This window comes from Polypterus senegalus, chromosome 5 (genome assembly GCF_016835505.1).
Source record: "Polypterus senegalus isolate Bchr_013 chromosome 5, ASM1683550v1, whole genome shotgun sequence".
Lineage (NCBI taxonomy): Eukaryota > Metazoa > Chordata > Cladistia > Polypteriformes > Polypteridae > Polypterus > Polypterus senegalus.
The window spans coordinates 142,674,620-142,696,504 of NC_053158.1; the positions used below are offsets into that span (position 1 = coordinate 142,674,620).

Sequence of the window (21,885 nt, forward strand, 5' to 3'; positions counted from 1 at the left end):
AGTGGCTCCAACGCCTCCTATTTTTTTAATAAGTTGAAAGCTTCTGGCACAGCTGGACCCCTCTGTATAAGCAAACTTTCCAAGTTGTACAGTGTCACTAATCATTCAAGTTACAACATTTCATGCTGCAAGGCCTTTGTGACTCCTCAAAACCATTAGAGTGCATTTATACTCTGAGAAACAGAACCTTTGATCTGTTTAGAAAAAAAAGGCTGCTGAGGTGCCTTTGACTGCCTCTCTGCTCTTCTCTCATGCTTTCTCAATTGGCACTTGGAAACCAGAGAATCTCTGAACAGTAGGTTTGAAAAGATTTTGCTAGAAGATAAATGGCTTGCACTACAGAGCTCTGACAGCTCCCCCTACCCCATCAAATTAATAATAAATTGCCGGTAGAGATAAAGGGAGAAAAAAAGAATGGGGAGGTTGCATTTTTCTGACACAATTTTATGGTCATGCTGATTCTCAGGAGCAGTTTTATCTCTCCCACTCCTCCACTTCCCCGGCTGTTATCTGCCGTATCAGTACATTCCATTAATGAAGTCTTTGGCTTCAAAGAAACAGAATAGTGACAGTTGTAACTAAGTATGTTATTGGGCAGAAGTCCTCAATGATCCCAAACCTCAAGGGATGTAATTTTCAAGGATGGATAGGAAATGCAACCTTCTGCTAAACATGGAAGTTTTGTGGCATCCTTCAGAAAGTTTTAGGAGAATGGGATGATTTTGTGGAAGGAGCATGCAATGTTCCTTAAAAATTAAATTAACGGTTAAAGCAGAATTTTGTGGTTTTGTCTTTCTGTAGGTGTGTAGTATTTGAAATATTTAATGTTTACCCTGTCACCTAGAGGAGGTAGATTTACTATTGTCTCTAACTGTATGTTTTTATGTACATTTAGAAAGCAGGTTGAATTAAGTTGGTGGCACTGTTAAAATGTGCTGTTTGTAAATATATTTGAATTTACTGTGTTCTTTGGAACAGCAGATTGTGCTGCAGTCCCACAACTCAAAATACCTGGGTCTGATTCACACCAGAGCTATTAGACCACATTTTAAATCTTTTCAAGAGTTTTGATATTCTGAGCAGGCATACAAATAGAAATTTCATTGTGCTGTGTGGACTCTAATATGTAGTCTTGACAGTAAACATGAACTTGGTAAGAATGGGGTCATTGGACTTAACTCATTATTTCCTGCTCCCGGCCTATGTCCAATTAAGGTGTGAGCCTTCTAGGTTTCTCAATTTCAATTACACTATCAAGTAGCTTGTTAAAAGAATCTACATTGTAGTGGGTGAAAAGATATTTCCTAAGATTTCGGTTGAATTTACCCTTAGTGAAGAATATAATAAATACTTAGAATATATTTAAATGCTTTGATATTGTAGTCTTGGTTCACTTAAGCTGCCAAATTAATCTTACTGAAGTTTATGCCCAGTGGGTTAGGACTTTGTCAAGTACCTTTTCGTTTGCTTATTCAAATGCTGCTGTCCATCTGTTGTTATGGGTGCCAAACATACAAACATTCCAAATGTGGCTTCATAGATGTTTTGCACAATTTAAATATGACCTGTTTTGAGTTAAAATTTAAGAGAAAACCGATAATCCAGCTAGGACATCCGTCTGTCTCTTTTGTAAATACTTTCTGTCTCCAGACTGCCATTTTGCAGGTCTAGTGAATATTTTGCATCATCTATAAAAATATTACTGGTTACTTTTTAGTACTTTTTTGTATACTTTTATAATTAGGCTAGGTGATCTATTAAAACATGTAATTTAGTATCATTTGGAAATTTAACAAATTAAGCTCTGTTTATTTATAAACCATTTGCAAACTGTAAATTACCCCCAGTACCACTATAGAAGGACACTTCTGACTGAACCTACTGTAATTCTGAACAAGTTCCTTACACTCTAATAAGTAGTTTTCTGTGATTCTTCACCAATGTACTCAGAAGCAGAGATTTCACGTAAAAGCAGGTAAGCAGGCAGGCAGGGAGCTAATTTTAGCACTAATGATTTAACTAAACAATGCAGATTTCTGTTTTATTTAAACACTGTCACTAGCTTTGCATTCTTTACAGCACGCTATCCAAATTATTACTTTGCCAAGGCTCAATATGACAGTCCTAAATACTTATGCAGTTAGCATATTTGTTCATTTTGCATAACTAGGCACAATAATTAAGTACAAATATAAATGGAATATCAGTGTGTAGTCTGACAAATTAAGTATCAAAGATTACAGTTTTTTGTGACTTAGTAGCAAGGTCTTCTCTTTCTGTAAGTTTGTACGTGAGTCTTGTTAATAGATGAGAGAAACTGAGTACTGTTGGCATATCATATGAAATTGGAGACAATCAAACAACAATAACTCCCTAGTTAAACCTGGTTACAATTTTGTACTTGTCGTAGCCAACATTACACTTTCTCCTCAGTGAAAATGGACCTTTGTACTTGATCCAAGTATTTCTGTCTCACAGGGTCAATGCTGTAAGTGTGTTTTAGGTGTCTGAAACTTAATGTCACTTTTTTTTCCTCTCTCTCCAGGTTTCTTTTGATTTGGCTGAGTATACTGCAGATGTTGATGGAATTGGCACTCTTCGCCTCCTAGACGCGATCAAAACCTGTGGCTTAACTAACAGTGTCCGCTTTTATCAAGCATCCACAAGTGAACTTTATGGTAAAGTTCAAGAAATACCTCAGAAAGAAACCACACCTTTTTACCCTCGCTCTCCTTATGGTGAGTTCTTGTGTGTCAGATGTAGCTTTTTGTTGGCTTAAATATTAGGGATTTAAGAAACTTGTTCATCACCAAGACATGCTTAAAAATATTGTCGAACAAGTAAGTAAAAGTATATAGTATATGTGTGTATACTGTGTGTATGTATATGTGTGTGTGTGTGTGTGTGTATATATATATGTATATATATATGTATATACATGTATATATATATATATATATATATGTATATATGTATATATATGTATATATATATATATATATATATATATATATATATATATATATATGTATGTATAGAGAAATTTATAAAGGGAGAAAATGAATCACGTATCTTAAAATAGCTTTTTCTTCTTAAGCTTTTGACTCCTACCAAGAATCGTCAACAGAGGAACATGATCAGACTTACAGGTGTCCAAGGCAATATATAGCGAAAACGGAGGTTAAAGGGAGATGGATGTGTTTGCATCAGGCAACGCTTACATAGGAGATGGCAGAGACCCTAGCAACAATCAACTCCAACCTGACTCCCTATGCTACCTGGCACACACTTCCTTAACATCACGTGGTATCAGAAGGTGCAGCACATATACTGTCCAGATTGGGCATTAAAGTAGTGCACAAACCTATAAACACTCTGCCCACAGTCCTTTATAATGCTAAAAGCAAGGAATCAGCAGCAGAGACACAGAACATGGTTTACAGCATATCATGTGATTCATGTCCAGCTGTAAATGTGGAGCAGACATCAAAAATACTCGCCACATGTATACAGGAACATCCCAATGCCGTCAGAAGAAAGAACCTGCGGTCACTGATTTACAAACATACGTTCAACTGGATACACATTTAAATGGGACTCGGTACAAGTTAAATTTAAGGCTAATACTAAAAGTGCCAAAGAACTAATTGAAATGTGGCTATCCAATGAAAACCCCATTAACAGACATTTGGACATGAACCCAGCATATGCAAGCTTGAAAAGAAGAACATGCACATATAAATAAGACTTTATGACCAATACCCTCTGATCCCCACCTCATCAATCCACCCACTGTCCCACCCCGATTCCTCCCAGATTTTTGCATATTTTAATATGCAAATCAATATAGATGTGACCTTCTCCATTCAGTGTTTGGTTAAAAGACAATGGCAAAAGCATGTGAAAAAACAGAATTTCAGTGAATGTGAAGTGGAGGCAAGGAAAAACATACAATTTGTTGGCTTAAGCAGTGGTATAAACAACAAAAGGAAATTGATAGAGTTGAGGAGAAACTCGGAGGTTCAAGTTCAGAAAGTCACACAGTGCCCAAAATAAAAAGTGAAGTGGTCAGGTATCAAAGTCAATGTGAAATGCGGGTCATAGCCCACTGTCTGAGTGTCATACGGAAGTATATTAGGGTACAGAGAAAAGAAAAAAAAAGGTTGAAATGTCCACTTTAATATTGTAGTTTATTTTGTCATTAAAGTAAAACATTGTAGACTTAATCTTAATACCAATGTTAAATTTACTATAGTTTCTCACATCCCATTGTAACTAAAGTAGCACGGTAATTGCTAATTGTGTGTGTTCTTCTATGTGCTCTATGTGTTTGGATCACTATGAGCTTCTTAAATGGACTTTCTCTTACGCTGACAGGACACAGAATACATTACATTCATTATATTACAGCTCTCTGAACAATTTAAATACTAAGATGTATACTTGATATCTTTTTCATGATGAAATGCATTAAAGCATGTATTAAACATGGGGGTATGGTGTCTCATCGGTGTAATGAGCTGGTGCCCCGTCCGGAGATTGTTCATGCAAGATGCTTACTGGGACGTTCACGACCCTTGATGAAACAATTTAATGCAGCAGTACCGTTTCTTTCAAATGTACCAACCCCCAATTCCTGTCCTTCCTTTTCTTTCTTCACGTAACCAATTGGCACACAATTAGCTCTGTAATAAATGTCAAGGCATCTGTAAGCTTAGAACACCGATTCTTCAAAATTTTTAAAGAACATTGAAATATCTCCGTAGTACATGTTTCATTATTCCATCCATCTATCCACCCAGTCCCAGCAAGCATACAACACGAGGGAGGACCAGTTCCTAGAGAGGCCCCTACCGCTACCGCTGCGCCACCATGCCCACACATTTAATATTGACAGTATACATTATTTAAATGAAGTTAAAATGTATCTGTATAAAGTAATATACATACTTTCATGCATTTTATCTTAAAAATATCAAGTGCTCCAAGAAGAAATCTAAATCGACTTAGAAGCCAGTCACCATCATCTGTAAATACATGCTATTTTCTATTGAATTAAATTGAATTCCTTCATTTTTATTGTATTTATGGTACAATGAGATACAATATGCAAATGCTCCAAAAACTTTATTTTCCTGTAAAATGATAAAATAGCAGCAATGCTAATAATAATAAGAATATGATAAAGAATTATTAAAATATAAAATATGAAAGCATAAGTACAATATACATGTACATATAGTGCAGCCTTTGCAAGGAAAAATCTATTATTCATTTCAAATTCTTGTTAAAAACATATCTTTTCAATGAGTATTATTCATTTTCTTGTATGTGAGTTCTACTGTCTTGTTAATGTGTTTATTGAATTGTAAAGTGTCCTTGAGTGTATGAAAGGTGCTACATAAATGAAACTTATTATTATTATTATTGTTAGATTTTGAAAATGGTTCATGAAGTGGCTCAGGTTGTGCAATATTACAACTTTAGTGCAAGTTTAATTGTGAGGTAATTGTAATTCTAATTGCAAACAGTTCTAGGGATAACTTGATGGACTGATTCAGTGTGTTTATAGCTCTTGGGATGAAACTGTTTCTCAACCTCAAAGTTTGTGCAGGAAAGGCTCTGAAGTGTTTGCCAAATGGGAGAACTTCAAACAGACTGTGTGCATGGCTGAGGCAGCGTGTGTTATAAATGTTCTCCAGGGTAGACGCTGTGTCCCAATATTCCTCTGCACTCTTGACAAAGCCAACCATAGAGCTTTCTGATCAGCTGCTGTACAGCTGTGATTCCACACTCAGTTACAGTGGGTTCAAATACTCTTGAGTGATGCACTGTGAGTAATAACACAAAAGCAACTGTGGTATTTGGAATAGTTTGGCCATTTTGTCGACTGTTATATTGTAGCAGGTTGATTAAAATCAGATGACTTAAATTTATAAATGATATGTGGTTTATTTCAGTGTATTTGGTAAAGCATCATTAGGGATTTGAATGTAAAGTAAAAAAGAATGGGAAGCCACACAGGAACAGTAGCGCTTCTTTGACCCTGGGTGCCGGCAGTTTACAAAACCGAGTGGAAAGTTGCGTACATGCAGGGTAAGACTGGCATGAGAATGTATGTAGCTTTACTCCAAGTTTAGTTTTTACACATCTCGAAGTGAGCGTGCAAACAGGCGTACGCAACATTTTTGTGCATACACACTGTTTATACCCGAGGCCCCAGTTCACTATTAGTAAATGGCAACAGGAAGGTGCTTAGGTGCAAAGCTTTGTCTATGGATACAACAGTGGTTCCAGGATATGCAAAGACTGGAGTAAGAATCCAACAGAGACCTATCTCTGCCAGTGCATAGTTCACAACAATTAGACAAACAAATGTCCTTTTCTATGAAACAACAGTCAGCTGCATTAAATATCCTTTCCTCTTGTGCATTCTGATAGAAGAGGACTAAGCAAAAAGTTTTTTTCATTTCATTGCCTTTCAAATTCCAATAGTAAGCAAAACAGAAAAATTAGCAACCTCTGTATTTCAGCAACTGGAATAGCAAAATATTTACTATTTTTAATTCTGCCTATTATTGTCACCACAATATCATCAGACATATTCTGAATTCTTTGAAAAATAGTAAATAGTAGGTCAAAAGAGGAATAGTGTTAATTTTCAAATATGTAACTCTCTTGTCATTCACATAACTGCATTGTTTTTTCTAAAGGATAAATTAAATTCTCAGCTATAGTATGATTTTTACCACATTTAACAATTTGATATATGATATGGTATAATGCCTCAATCTGCATTTTCATTATTTTTGTTAGCTGATGACAAGTACAATGTCACATTCTGATGTTTCATTAGGCACTGAAGAAAGTTACACTCCTTGTTTTTATTGCTGCCATGTTTTATGTGCTGCAACAGCAAAGAGGGTTTCATGCTACCATTGGATAATACTTTTCCACACACTGCACAATGTGGTTTGAGACAGTACTCATCACCTATAAAAGAAATCACATAGCTTATATATAAATCACAGTATTTTCACTTTTTACCACTATATGGAATTGAGCCAGTATGTGGTTGTTTTTTTCACTATTCTGTAACGGAGTGTTAGGTATGTTCTGAAAAGTACAGATACTTGGCAATTGATCTCTTTCCACATTGTGTTTCAGGTTTTTTTTACTGTAATGGTTTTCAACCACTGATCCATATCGGGTAATACAGTACACAAATTGAACAGTTAATCAGATGACAAAAACTAACGTATATAGAAAACTCCTCTAAGGGCCATTCCTTTCATGCGCTGCTTAGAAAATGTGTGTCACTCTTACTTATTCACTTGTAGTTTAAAATGTATAAAGAGAAATTAATTATTATGTAAGTTGTCAACTTAAAGTTAAATTCTTGTCAACTTACAGTAGATATAGTCACTTGATTTCAACCCAATTCAGGCACAGTAGGTTAACCTTCCTTAGAATAAAAAAAAATGATGAATATGATGAGTATTGTGTTACTACTTTGTTTTCAACTTTTTTTATATCTTGGAATTTTATTTCCAGAAGGCTTATCCATACACACACAAGAATAGCCCTGTGTTATACTGTATATTATACATAGGTTTTCTTTCAAATTAAGACATTTCAGCAAATAAATGGATGTGCCTTTGCTTATTGTTCATTCCCACTGTTGAAATATTGTGAAGGTGAATTATATTGTGTTCATTTTTTGTCGATTAATTAGCATCTCTAATTTAGCCCAGAATGACTTGCTGTGCATGACAAGGAGTGTACAATGACTGCTAGTTTTCTTCCACTATATACTGTTTAAGAGACACTCACTGTCAGCATCTCCTTAGTGGACCAAAATGATTCATATATAGTCTTCCCAACTCTCCCTAAGTTTTTCTCTGGGTGATTGGGATTTCTATCCATCTTAAAGATGTACTGATTGGCTTGAATAGCAATTTCAAGTGATGTGTGTTGTGTTAGAGGGTAGGACTGTGTGCTCATTCCAGAAATTGTTTTTTAATTTCTACTCAGTGCTGCTGGGATAAGTCCCAGCTCCCCATAACCAAATGATGTGTACTATGACATTATCTCAGAAAATGTCATTACTCGCATGAATAAAACCAGCTACACTAGCCGCACTTCAAGAAGAAATTGAAGTGGCATGCACATCAGTCTCATTGGACACTTTGGCCAATATTGTTCAAGGAGTAGATTGCTGTACTATGAAGAGTCTGGCCACTGTGGTAACCATTTTAAGCACCTTTTGTAAATGTAGAAGTCAAACATGACATAAATTCATCCCTTGTATCTGTATACATTTAATATCAGGGCTTTAATACAGGTCTATCTTTTGTTGTAGTATGTGTACATTTTTGCCCCCTCTCTATGTATGTACACTGTGTGTATGTGTGTGTGTGTATATATATATATATATATATATATATATATATATATATATATATATATATATATATATATATTCTGTAATATATATATATTCTGTACAAAATCATCCAGATGCTTGTAGTTTGGTACAAAATAAATCAAAACTAGAAATTTTATCGTTTTACTAAATCTTCATTAAACACCTTTAAATCAATAATGTAATTAATATATTACATTTTTTTCTTAAATCATGTTTTTTGAAGGCATTTACTTTTATAGTTTATAATTTATAACCATTAGAAGTGTTTATAAAAATGTTTAATAGCCTTGAGAAAATAAACTAAATTTCTTCATGCAGTCTTCTAATAAAGATAAGAATATCTGTATACAAGGCATATGTGCAGTATTGTCTTCATAGGACGAACAGTAGTCTATACTAAGTGAATTGCTTTTAAGATTTGAACATATCTTTAATTTATATTTCTGTTTATTTTACTGTGTTCTCTATAGGTGCAGCCAAGCTGTATGCCTTCTGGATTGTTATAAACTTTAGAGAGGCCTACAACCTGTTTGCTGTCAATGGCATTCTTTTCAACCATGAGAGTCCAAGACGAGGTAAAGAAACCCTATACGATATATCAGAACACATTACACCCATCAAGAACTCTGGAGCCACCATAAATTATCATAATAGAAAAGTTTCATGGGCTTGTGAACTGGTGTGACTATTCTGTGTAAATGATGGGGTGGACATATTATATCACCGGATTAGATTTTCATGATTTTTTATAGTTCTGTTTGGCATTTGACATTTAATATATTTATATACAGTATAGGACAGACTTCCTAACATCTTTCAGATGGAGGAAAATCTGATATTTGAAAATTTTGCATTTAGAACTTTTTTTTCATATAAGACTTTAACTTTAGCATGTAATTTCATTTAATATTTTATGCTTTAATTATGCGCAAAGTATTTCACGCTGAAACAATGTACTCTTGACTGTAAGTCTTACTGTATACATTTTGGATGCTGGGAGAATCTGGAGTTCCTAGGGGAGATGAATAAAAACACACACACACACACACACACACACAAAACACATCTAGATGCATTTTAATACCGCCATATTATAATTATTGTCAAATATGTTTTACTGAAATTAGACACATCAATAGATTCAAAACTAAAATCTTAAGTATATTTTACCCTTTGGCAATTACATTAAGAAGTGGTTAGATGTGTCTCATTCATCACAGTAAAATAATTCAGCTAAATTTGTTTAAACACATTGAAAAGTTCATATAATTTATCTCAATTGCAATTTTACAATAAAGTTAAAAAGTTCATTAGTTATTTGGAAACATTTAGCCCAAAGTTATGAATGTGTATGTCACAAAGCAGTGAGACACATTTTTTCAAAAGGGTATAAATCTTAGGGCTTGAGAATTGCTGGCTAACTTCATCTGTGTGTGTGGGAATTCAACAGTAAGTGACAAGGATGATGAATGCATTATCCTGTCCAGTTCTTTGGTGAAGGAATCAGCAGGATGAATACTGTGTTATCTGATCGTATAATTTTGGGTAGTATTTAATGATTACAGTTGCATTTTCCCTTACATTTTCCATGGAAATAGTCTGCCTTTTGTTTTTTTTAATTTATTTTTTTTATAGCGTAATCTGCCCTCAGTATTTTTAAATTCAGCACATGACTCATTGCATTAGATTTAAACAAAATGACTTTTTATTATTATTTTAATTAATGGGCAATAACAGTTCATTTCCTCATAAAAGTTTAGTTTTAGCAATGGGCACTTGAATCATGATTTACAGGTATGGTTAGCTGGCTATCTATATCTATAGTGGCAGCACTGGTACCAAAGTTGAAAAAAAAACAGGAATGCTAGACTCATGCAGGACCAATTTGCTGTTGTAAGGAGAACTGTAGTACCTGAAGGGAAATCCAGGCAGACACATGGAGAATATGTTAGGTCCACACTGGCAATTCTTGGATTGAGGTTTGAACTGAAGGCTGGAGCTATGAGGCAGAGCACTAGCTCCTGTGCTACCCATTACCCTAAAATTAAATCATCCTCTGTCAAAATGGGTCCCTTAAGAGAAGAATTTACATTATGTATTCTTTTCCTGTATGGCAGCTTTTGTACATTGTTTGCTATGAAATGTATTCTACTCGACATGTACCTGCTGATTCAAAAAAGCGTACTTCTTTGTCTCAGTTTCCTTACTTTTAGGAAAATTACTGTCTGCAGTAATTTTTTAAACTTCACTTGTTTAGTTGTTGGGACTAAGGGTGAACGTTTAAGAATGTTAGAACCATAACTTTATAGTGAGTGTCGGTCAGTCCTATTATCAATCATTGGATTAGCACTTTTTAGAAAGCAGAGAGTAAACTGCATTGTCTAGAAGATTTCTGTTAAAATCCTTTATGCAATTTGTGAATGCTCAATAATTAGAATTAATACTGGTCATATTTTAGCTTTTTGTGTTTAGTTTAATTTGAAAATACCAAAATTTATGTAAGATTGCTTATGTTGGCAAAGTTAGGTTAAAAAGAGATATATTTAGCTACATATTTATCAGTCTGATGATTTTCACTGAGAGCATTGGCATGCTACTTACTAGCTTTTAAACCATTTGACTCTAAGCTTTATTTAACATATATCAAATACATCATGTGTTTTAGTTATGGACAGGGTTACTGTTGTTTTCCCATTTTGTCCTAGTTTTATTTCTATGTTATTTGTGATCTTACTTGGAAATTCAGTTTAGTTTTAGTTAGTCGTCTTGCTGGTTTTGATTTAGTTTTCATTTTACAAAGGCATTTGTATTTTATTTATATAGAAATTTGGTTTAGTTTTAGTAGTTATTATATGGATAAAGACATATTATATAGTGCAACTTTGTGTCAAAAGCAGAGAGAATTGTATTAGCCTTATTGCGTTTGAAAATAATATTTGTTTGATATTAGTAGAATCATTTAGGAACATCATGTTTAAAATAAGCGAAAATCAAACAAGATATTAAATAATTGCATTTTTTGATAATCTGTGCTGAACAAACTGATCCAAATTTAACTGGAATAAAGTAAGCAAAAACAGCCTAATACTGCAAAAATGTTAAGAAGAGGAATACTGTACTTCTTTCTCCAGTACAAAGTTAATTTTTCTATAGTCCTAACATAACATTTACTTTGACAGTACATGTTATGCTAAATTTGAGATAGAGAGAAACAGCAAATTTTCTGAACAGTGGCATGCCACATAGCCAAATGATATGTCAGTTTCACTGGACAAATTAACTTCGGGTTCTTTGTGCTTTCTGTGTTTGATTGAGTTTGTTCCCCAGCTTGCTAAACTTCGTAAATCTGTTAGTGTTTTCTGTCTTGCATTATGTGGACTTGAACTTGAATGTTCTTTTTTAACATTTCTTTTTTCTTTGCCCAGAAATAGATTGTAGACTAATTTGTGATGACTCAAGGGGAATTTTAAGGTTTATAAATCTATCATATGGTCTCCATCAATTTCTAAATGACTGTCACTATTAGTGCACAATGAACTGCTTTCATATTTGCATGCTTTACACTCTGATAGCCCTTATTCAGCTCTCCTGCTGTCATAAACACTGTTTAAACAGCCTATCTCCATCACTAGCCACTGTTCATTAGAGACTTGTAAACTCAGGGAAGGCTTTGTCCTTGGACCAGTGAAGTTATCTAAAGAATAATGGCAAAGAGATAAAGAGGACTTGATTGGCCAGCATACCAGCAATAATATTTCTTTGAAAAACAAAGAACACGTAATTATTCCTATAACAGCGTCTGTGGGAAATTATTTTTTGTAATGTTTTATGTTATTTTAATCAGCTACTGTAATAATTAAGGTTACTTTTAGTTTTTTTCTTGGTTTTATTTTATTTTTTTTTTGTTTTTAATAGTTTTTCTCTTCATTTTAGTTTTTGATTTACTATAGTAACCATGGTCATGACTGCTAAAAACTCAAAAAAGCAAAAATAACAGCAGTATCTGAATACAGATATACAGGCTTCAGGATGCTAAATACATTATATCTAATGTAAAATATGAAGATTAAGTAAATTTTTGCTTTCTTCTTGTTGTGGAGTCTAGTCTTTCTATAATTTGTCATTACCAATGATTGACATGAATCAGCTTTTATTTATTTATTTATTTGTTTGTTTGTTTATTTATTTATTTTTATTCAAAGACCTATTACTTTAAAATTGTCATTTTATGTGCATTGTATTAGTTTTGTGATCAGATCATTTATTAAATTATTAACAATACAAATTGGTGCTAACCAACATTAAACCATAAAAACATTATAAGCTAAGAATAACCTCCCCACAGCACCCTCCCAATCTCCATGTTACTTTTGCATTGTATCATTATGAATTCTGGACCTTACTGGCTGATGGACAAGCATGCTGGTGGTATTAGCATGAACTAAAATGCTTTTCTACAGCAGGTCTTGAATGTCACTAAAGGAAACATTAATTCTGCTTTGCATAAAAAAGTTTGTTTAGGAGAATGTTCGGTTATATGTTTGTGAGCTCAAGTGAAGACAAAGTTCCAAAACTCACAAGCAAGTGAATATTATAATGTTTGATTAAAGAAAATGTTGGAGTTTTGGAATGACTTACTCCAAGTTCAAACCTAAACCCTCAAAGATACTGTAGCTCTACCTAAAATGAATAGCTGGTAATTAAAAAGTCATAAATAACATTGATTTCAAGCAGTTTTTGTATGGAAGAGAGTGTGCAATCTCCATTACATTTCCAAAGAGAGTGGTCGAGAATTACAAGAAGTATTAGGGTACAGCCATTTCTGCTGATGGGAGTGTAGCCAATGTTTAAGTAAGCAGGAAGAATTAGTTACTCACAAAGGACTGTTCATATGACTCAAATTACTTGAGTAAATGCAGTAAATTGTACTTGTTCATTCAATGATTTTTTTGTTTCATTTTACAGTTTAGTTGCAGATCTAATAACAAACACGTTGAGAAGCATATGCATTAATGCTGAAGTTCAAATGGGTAAATACTTTTCACAAAGAGATACAAATGTGTACATCAGGTTTTAGGGGGCTCTCCTATCTTCTAACTAGTGTGCTTGGTTCATTGAATTATCACCGTTTCACTTCTAAATTCTAAAAGATACTCCATCTTATGGCTCTTTTTATCATAAAATACTTTGGAATACCGGATGTGAAATATGTCTTTTTGATTGCTTAATCATAAAATCATTGTTCATGGTTATGAAGTGATGTCTAGACCTATCTTGAGGTGGTTTAGCTTTGACCTGTTGTGCTGAGTTTTTCTATTACTTTTAACATCAGGTTTTTGCATTCCATATTGAGTTACACCATTAATTGCTAAGAAATGTCATATTGTTATTTTTAAAAAGTTAAGGTATCTAGATAATTAAGTTCCTCTGTTATTTCCAAAAGACATCTATAGCCCAATATAGTGGAAACTACATAAACACGCCTATTGTATATGTTTCATCTGATGTGCTTAATTTGTTGTGCTGTGTTCTTTGTTTGTTATTGTCTCTAGTCCATGGAATACATGTAGTTTTAGTATTTCATTAACTTTGTACATGACAGTAAACTCAAGCGTGATATTCCTGAAAATTTCAGCATTGTAGTCCTAATGTTAGTAACAGATATAGTGTATTATAATTAAATAACACACCTGACAAGATATTGCACAAATCAATGATGACATGTAATACTTGCTGTTTTTACCATTTGAAATCATTTAGAGTAAGGCTGTTAAAGTTTTTTTCCCCAACATTAAGAAAAAAAACAGGTGCTAGTTTATTGAAACAGTCTCAATCCAGGGTGGCACAGAAATAACTTTGAGGTTCAGAAGGTACACTTTTACTTCCAGCTCCTAAACTCTTTGATGCTTTAAATTGCAGTGCAGGATATGAAACAATATTCTGTTAACCCAAAATAAAGCAGCAGAATTAAATGGTATCTAGTTAAAAAAAACATCATTTAATGTAAGTAGAAATGGCAAGACTTATAGTATCTGGTTCCTGTATCTTTTGGTTTCATGAGATGCATCTTTTGCTAATTTGTACATTTATATTATGTATTTTAGACAAACAGTCCTTTGTTTTCCCACAGATATCTTCACATTTTCTTGTTATACAACCTTGAATCACAGTGGGTTTTGACTTTTTTGACACTGATCAACAGAAAAAGATTCATTAATGTCAACAGACTCTCAGCAAAATGGTCTACATGAATTACAAATAGGAAACATACAGTAACTGATCACATAAATATTCACCCCTTTTAATATGACATACCTAAATCATCACTGGTATTGCCAATTGTTTTTATAAATAATTAATTGGAAATCCCTTGTATGTACTTAAGAAGTTTCAGTTGGTCTTAGTATATATGTACCCTCGAAGGTCCAACTTGAGTTGAGTCAGTATCATGACCTAACCTGCACAATGAAGACAAAAAAAAAAACACTCTAAGCCTGGCCAAATGATAAATATAAGAAAATACGCAACTCACTGAATATCCTTTGGAGCCCAGTTAAATCAATTGGAAACAGTATAGCACAACTATAAATCTACTTAGAGCAGTCTGCCTATAAAAACAAAGTGATCATGCAAAAAGAAGATTAATGAGTAAGGCTGCCGAGAGACCTGTAATAACTCTGAAGGCGCTACAAGCTACAGTTGATAAGATTGACAAGACTTCATACAATAGTTGCTTGGGTGCTTCACAAACATATGGGAAAGTGGCAAAGAGAAAACTATATGTAATTAATTTAGACCACTTTGAAGGGATCTGTTTTCACTTTAACAGTAAAGATTTTTTTTTCTGTTGATCTGTGTCAAATAAAATCCAATGTGATTCAATATTGTATAACAATCAAATGTGAAACTTCCAAGGGGGTGAATACTTTTTATAGGCGCTGTATAAATATAAATAACTAAACACTTCAAGATGAGATACAGGAACAGCTGAAATAATTCTTTCTAGGAAGGATTGCTGCCCAGGTTTGGTTCCTGCCAGAGACTAGATGCTGTCCCTCTTTTATCCACACAGTAAATGACTGTTAAACCTTTATATTGCACTAAGGGTCAATTTAACATCACACAACAAAGGAATATGCAATGCATTAAGAATGTAATATTAAAAACATAAATAGTACAACATGAGTCCTTTCATCTAAAGAATTGTTTAATCCCTGACTTAGAGGGTTCATGGCAAAAGCAATCAGTGAGTCATGCTTCACACCTCAACTTATTTTTTATGAATGAAAGCTATGTAACATGATCACAATCACCATTAGATCAGTTTCAGCTTTGTTATTTACTGGATGCTGGGTCAAAGTGAAATACTTTTTAAACAATACATTTACACTTTGAGAATTTTGTAAGTTTTAGGAACTTTAAATGTGGTGGCTACATCGTTAGCGGGATGTTCACATTAAGTTAAAATATACCCAGGCACACTTTCACATTTTTAGCACATGGTGGTCTCGTCAGTTACAGCTGCATCTGAAGTTTCTTATAAAAAATAGGTTATTCAGTATTAGAATATGAGCTCAGTGTTGCTTTGACAATGTGTTGATGTCATCTATAATTCCTGTTAAAGACACTAACTGGTGAAAATTAAGTTGTTAAAGAGTTGTTTTGAGAACCCAGAGATAACTGATTTTAGTACTTTATAATACTACACAATACAAAATTATACAACAATGGTTGACAGCATGTGCTAAGTTTTTTTTTTAACTTGGGTAAGGCAAATAGTGATAAACAAATTAGCACATTTACTGTTTTCCAAACAAAATAATAACTTTCTAATATGCTTGATAAAATTTAGGGTCCTAAAGTGCAGAAGACACTCACAGTTGGAAAGCCATTCCATTGTAGTGACCATTCATACCCACTTCCACTCTAAAATAGGCTAATTTACTTAAAAATTACTCTAAAAAATACTTTTGGATGTTGAAGGTAAACCAGAGGACAGTGAGATAATTCCTCAATAACACTGTATAGCAGTGCACAGGTCTAGGATTTGACCCAGAATATGTTTGCAGCATATTAGAATGCTTTCCTAGATTGGTGCTGGCCTTTCCCTAATGATGTTATAAGAAGCCTAATGTACTTTTCATTTTGTATTCAACTAATTAAATGTTATCATTTTTCCAGTAGAGCAACATTTTATATTTATATGACAAAATGTGTTGTGACATGTTTTTCCCCCCATCTATAACCTGTACTCAATAAATAGAAAATAATAATTGTTATATAATTTATTTCAATATAATTTTGTTGAAGAAGTTACGATTTTAGCTTAGCTATGCATGATTATTAAAGCAAGATTGGTACACAGGTGCAACAGTAAATAGAATTGTTTCAAATTTCTGAAACATATGATGACAGCAAATAGAGAGTGCTAAAAGTAAGTCATGCTTAGTTTCACTTCTTAATGTATGTCTTAAATCCTTAAATTGGTTTCAAACAAGAAAGGCAAAGTAGCAGCCAAAACTTAAATGAAAATGTCTAAAAAGAAGATTACTATGTTTTGCTTTTCTAATATGTAGATTTTTTTTTTAGAACTTTTAGGCTAAAAATATCCCCTGCAGCTCAACACTGCAATTTTCTTTTGACAAGTAGTGTTAAGGTGGCATTGTTTTTGGAAGACTTCATAGTTTAGTGGTGTACCCTAATGATAAAGGCAAACTTTGGTGTTTGTTTTAAATTATACATCTTTGTGGAAGATTATATGCTGTATGCTTTGGTAAATCAGCAGCCACTGTCCTTGAGTATTGATAGACAGACTTATTGCTGTGTGATTAAAATGTATTTCTTAAAAGAGTTTACCGTTATTATTATTATTATTATTATTATTATTGTTTTTCTGTTGATATAGAGAAGTATATATTTGGGAATTTAAATTAGTTTTTTAATAATTAACATTTTTAACAATGCACTTATGTTGCATTTTGTCGGTACATATTTGTATTTGTGTTTATAAAATGTTATTACAAACTTTTTCTTTTGCCTAATACATGCAGTTTCTATTAAGTTTAGCTGTATGTTTTTGCTGTTTCATTTCTGCCTTTATTATTTTCTGAAACATAAAATAACACTGTATAATAAATCTCTTTCTATTTAGAGAGATTATCTATAGAACAATTATTACTATATGCAAGAATTTGCCTCTGCATTTCTTGTTTGGCCTTCTTCCTTAAAGATTTTATTATAGACAAGCATAACAAGAAAATTATTTTTTTTTCATCTGTGTATGGTTAACTTTAAATATTCACACCACCCTGCAAGATCCTTAATCAAACAAGGCAATTTTGAAAAGTGAATGAATGGGTTAAATTTGAAAAGCTAACTATAAATAAATGGAAAAATATAATCAGCTAATGATAGCCGACAAATGACTAAAGTAAAATTCTCAGATACATCGTGAAATACAGGTGATATACCCTGATCATTCAACAATACACTGCAGTAAAAAATTAATTATATATATATATATATATATATATATATATATATATATATATATATATATATACACACACACACATATACAGGTAAAATTCCATTACAAGGAATATCTTTACAACGTAATTTTCATTACAACGAAGAATTTTTAGGTCCCGACAGTTACCCCATATGACACGAGTCTATAGAAATCTTGATACTACAAAATACATTTACCAGATACTGTCATTACAACAAAGTGCCCTTGAAATATGTGAATTAATCATCCACAGAGCAGTTAGTTCTGTGGTCGCAGCTCAGTTGTGCACAATGATCCCCTAACAGAAACACTGTAAAAGAAAATTTCATTCTTCAGACTTTCCTCGTGCTGTTTTTTTGCTGTTTTTGTTTTCAGTTGTTTTCAGTGATATGTTTTACTTATTGCTCATCAACATTTGAAAAACATCCATTGGAATTGAACTCATTGTCACCCTCCTATAGAAACAGCAGACACGAAAAAAATGATAACAGTTCATATTAGAAAAAAAAAACTTTACATTTTTGCAGCACTTGATTGCATCAATAAGAAAAAAGACATTTCCAGTGAATTCGGAAATTCATCATCGACACTGTTAACTTTCTTGAAAGACCGAGCAAAAAAAGAAGAAAAATCTTGGGTTGCAAATATATGCAAACTGCTCTCTTTGAAGACACAGAAAAAGCAGTTTTTATCTGGTTCAGTGATGCTCGTTCAAGAAACATTCCGATTAATGTGGCACTCATTCAAGAAAATGTGAGGTTTATAAACTCTCTTGGGACCTCCCCCAAGTGGACAGCACACTAAAGAGCATCCCGAAGTACGATCATTGTGTCTGTTGAAGACTGTTAATCTCTTGCCAGGGCATGAGCAGGCTCACAGCTCTGCTCCAGCTCTTCACTGAAGCAAACAGAAAAGATCTCGATGGGTGATTCAAGAAACATTGTAAATGTAGGGAACAGTATTACTTGACCACTAACCTGATCACAACCCTGCCTGACTGCTCTGTCTGTTTATAGGAGAGTGGCAGATCCCGCTACAATAAATAACCGTGCTGTTCCTTTTTCAAGCTGAATAAAGCTGGTTTTGCTAAAGTACTGAGACTTAGCCTCGTGTTTTGGGACGTAAGACAGGGACTTATAGCGCGCCCATGACCTTTTAGGATTCGCTTCTTTGGTGCTTCACTGCAGCGCTGTGTGTCTGCTGTTGAACTGCCCCTGCAACAGACAAACAATCTTCCACAGATGCGGCAATCACGCTTCTGGATGCACTTTAGAATGACGTTCCTGTTAGGTGGGGGGATCCCAAAAGAGTTCAGAAACCTCGCAAAATGAAGAAGTAGTAAAGGATGATTCGGCTTCTGATTGATAAGTGTGCTGCCCACAACATGCTTCCGCATTTAGATAATGTTTGCGTTGAATTCCTCCCACCCAATTGCACAGCAGTGTTTTAGCCATTGGATTTGGGCATCATTCACACCCTGAAAGTGTGTTATCGAGAGGAAATGCTGAGAAAAATTCTCATCAGCATAACTTGTAGACAGGAGAAGATTAAAATTAACACGAAAGAAGCTACTGAAATGACTGCAAATGCCTGGACGCAAGTTAAAGAAAGCACTATAGCACCAAATACAGAATCTCATTACAACAAAATATTTTTTAGGTCCCTAGCAATTCATTGTAATGGAATTTTTCCTATATATATTGTGGAATATGACCTAGACACAGACAGGCAGACACGTTAGTATTACCCCACACACATTTATTGTGGTCTTTCGTCCTTCACAACAGTGCACACAATCCCAATACCCCACAGTTCGGGCCAACACAATGTCCTTTCTTCAGACCGCCTCTTTCTCTCCTCCAGAGACCTTGTCCTCTCTTCTCTCCCGACTCAAGTCATCCTCTGAAGGGAGGCGGCCCCGTTAAATAAGCACCCGGATGTGCTCCAGGTGTGTTCCCGGCAATCTCCCACCGCCATGCCTCAGTGTGGCGAAGTGCCGGCTGTACCCCCGGAAGCACTCCGGGTGTCCCTGCTTCTCTTCCCCCTAGCACTTCTGGGTGTGGCGGAAGTGCTGAGGTCCAGGGTCCTCCAGGTATTGGGGTGCCCCCTGGCGGTAACCACGGGGCCCCTACAGGGTTGAGCTTCCCAGCTCTGTACCCGTGGCCCCCAGGGCGGTTACCCCCTCGAGGTCTGGAGGAGGCACAAGCCCTCCTCTGGTCGTCTTGGGCGTCCCGGCTGGGTACCACCCCCATCTGGGTACCACAGTGTGTGTGTGTGTATATATGTATATATAATATATATATATTGTGATAAGAATGAGTCGGAGACATCATAAAGATTTGGTGCAGCCACCCGTATAATTGAATCGGCTGCAAAAGTAGTTGTAAATAGCACGATGTGCTTAGTTCAGAGTCCAGAACAGAACTGCCTGTACTGAGGCAAGATGGCAGTTTTAAAGGGCTGGAAGGGAAGTGACATCATCCATGCCGGAACTGGGAGTGGTGTCCTTGTGCCCGGAAGTGACATCATCCTTGGGGCCAGCAACAGGCGGGATTTCCCGGGAAAGGTCTGCAAGGGACTGAGAGAGAAAGTCAGTACACTCCGCCACCCCCTGGCCTGGCGTAGAATTACTAGTGTTTAGGCCCTTCAGCTGGTTCCCATGCGCATGTGTGTGACAATATATATATGTATCAAAAGAGTGGGCCATAGCAAGACACGGGAGGTTCTGCGGTGTGGGCATTTCTCGCCAAGTGCACAGGTGAGGAACTGCCCACATCCGTGATTATTCCTGTGGCTAATTTGTTACAGCTGCTATGGCCCCTCGCATTATTGAAAAGAATCGCGAGTCGGTTAAGGGGGGATGAGAAAGAACAAGAGAGGAAAGGAAGAGAATGAAGGTTACAGGAAGCGAGGAAGCAGGCAGTGCAAGAGTGAGACAGACACGCGGAGCTTGTGGTGAGCGAGCGAAAGAGTGCTCGCGGCCAGCTGCAAGGAAGCTGGGTGTTAGGCCGACACACGGGTGTTTGAGTTGATGTTGCTCCCGCTGAGCGACCATGTAGCGGGAGTGACCAGGGCAAGGCGTCGAGCCGCCTAAGGCCGTGGAAAGGCAGCGGAAGTCGGCAGACTTGGTGGTGGAGTCCCCAATGTGTGTGTCCTGGTCATTGGATGGAAACTAGGTCTCGGGGACTGGGATGAGTGCCAGACAGAAGCCAGGAATCGGGAGGTCTCCAGTCTCTCAGGAGGTGTGGGTTCAAATCCCACCGCTGCCACCAAATGTGACGATGTGGGTTCTGACTCCACGCTCCCATTGCTATACAGGAAGCCCTGAACCCAACACCGTTGGTAATGTCACTGATGAGCTAGTTAGTGTACGCAATAACTGAGCAAGGGGATGGTACAACGTACAAAAGTGCTTTTATTAAAATGAATTCAAAACAGAGTGTTCAATAAATAGTGCAGTTCAAATTTCAATAAATAATCTATACGAAAAACGTGGAGGTTAAAATACACAAAAAAAAAATCCTTTAAAACCAGAGATAAAATGTTTTTTACAGGAAGCAGTCTTTTAAAACAATGATAACAACAAGCCCGGTGCTTCTTCTCTGTTAGCGTTAGCATCTCACCTGCTTATCCTGTTTGGGCTTAGCAGCAGGCAAGACGCTCTCTGCAGCTACCCTCTTCTTTGCACTTTTACGAGACTGGAGACCTCCCGATTCCTGGCTTCGGTCTGGCACTCATCCCAGTCCCCGAGACCTAGTTTCCATCCAATGGCCAGTATGCACACATTGGGGACTCCACCACCAAGTCTCCCGACTTCCGCTGCCTTTCCATGGCCTTCTGCGGCTCGTCGCCTTACCCTGGTCACTCCTGCTACGTGGTCGCTCAGTGGGAGCAACATCAACTCAAACACCTGGGTGTCGGCCTAACACCCAGCTTCCTTGCAGCT

At 35.6% G+C, this 21,885-nt stretch overlaps 1 protein-coding gene across 1 annotated transcript in view; it reads left to right on the top strand.

The window, feature by feature from the left end:
• The window catches only part of gmds (GDP-mannose 4,6-dehydratase), an 861,801-nt gene that overhangs the window by 373,328 nt on the left and 466,588 nt on the right, over positions 1 to 21,885 (top strand). Inside the window, exons 5-6 of the mRNA XM_039753423.1 lie at positions 2,546 to 2,738; positions 8,899 to 9,003. Of these exons, the coding sequence (XP_039609357.1) occupies positions 2,546 to 2,738; positions 8,899 to 9,003 (298 nt within the window). The remainder of the gene's footprint in view (positions 1 to 2,545; positions 2,739 to 8,898; positions 9,004 to 21,885) is intronic.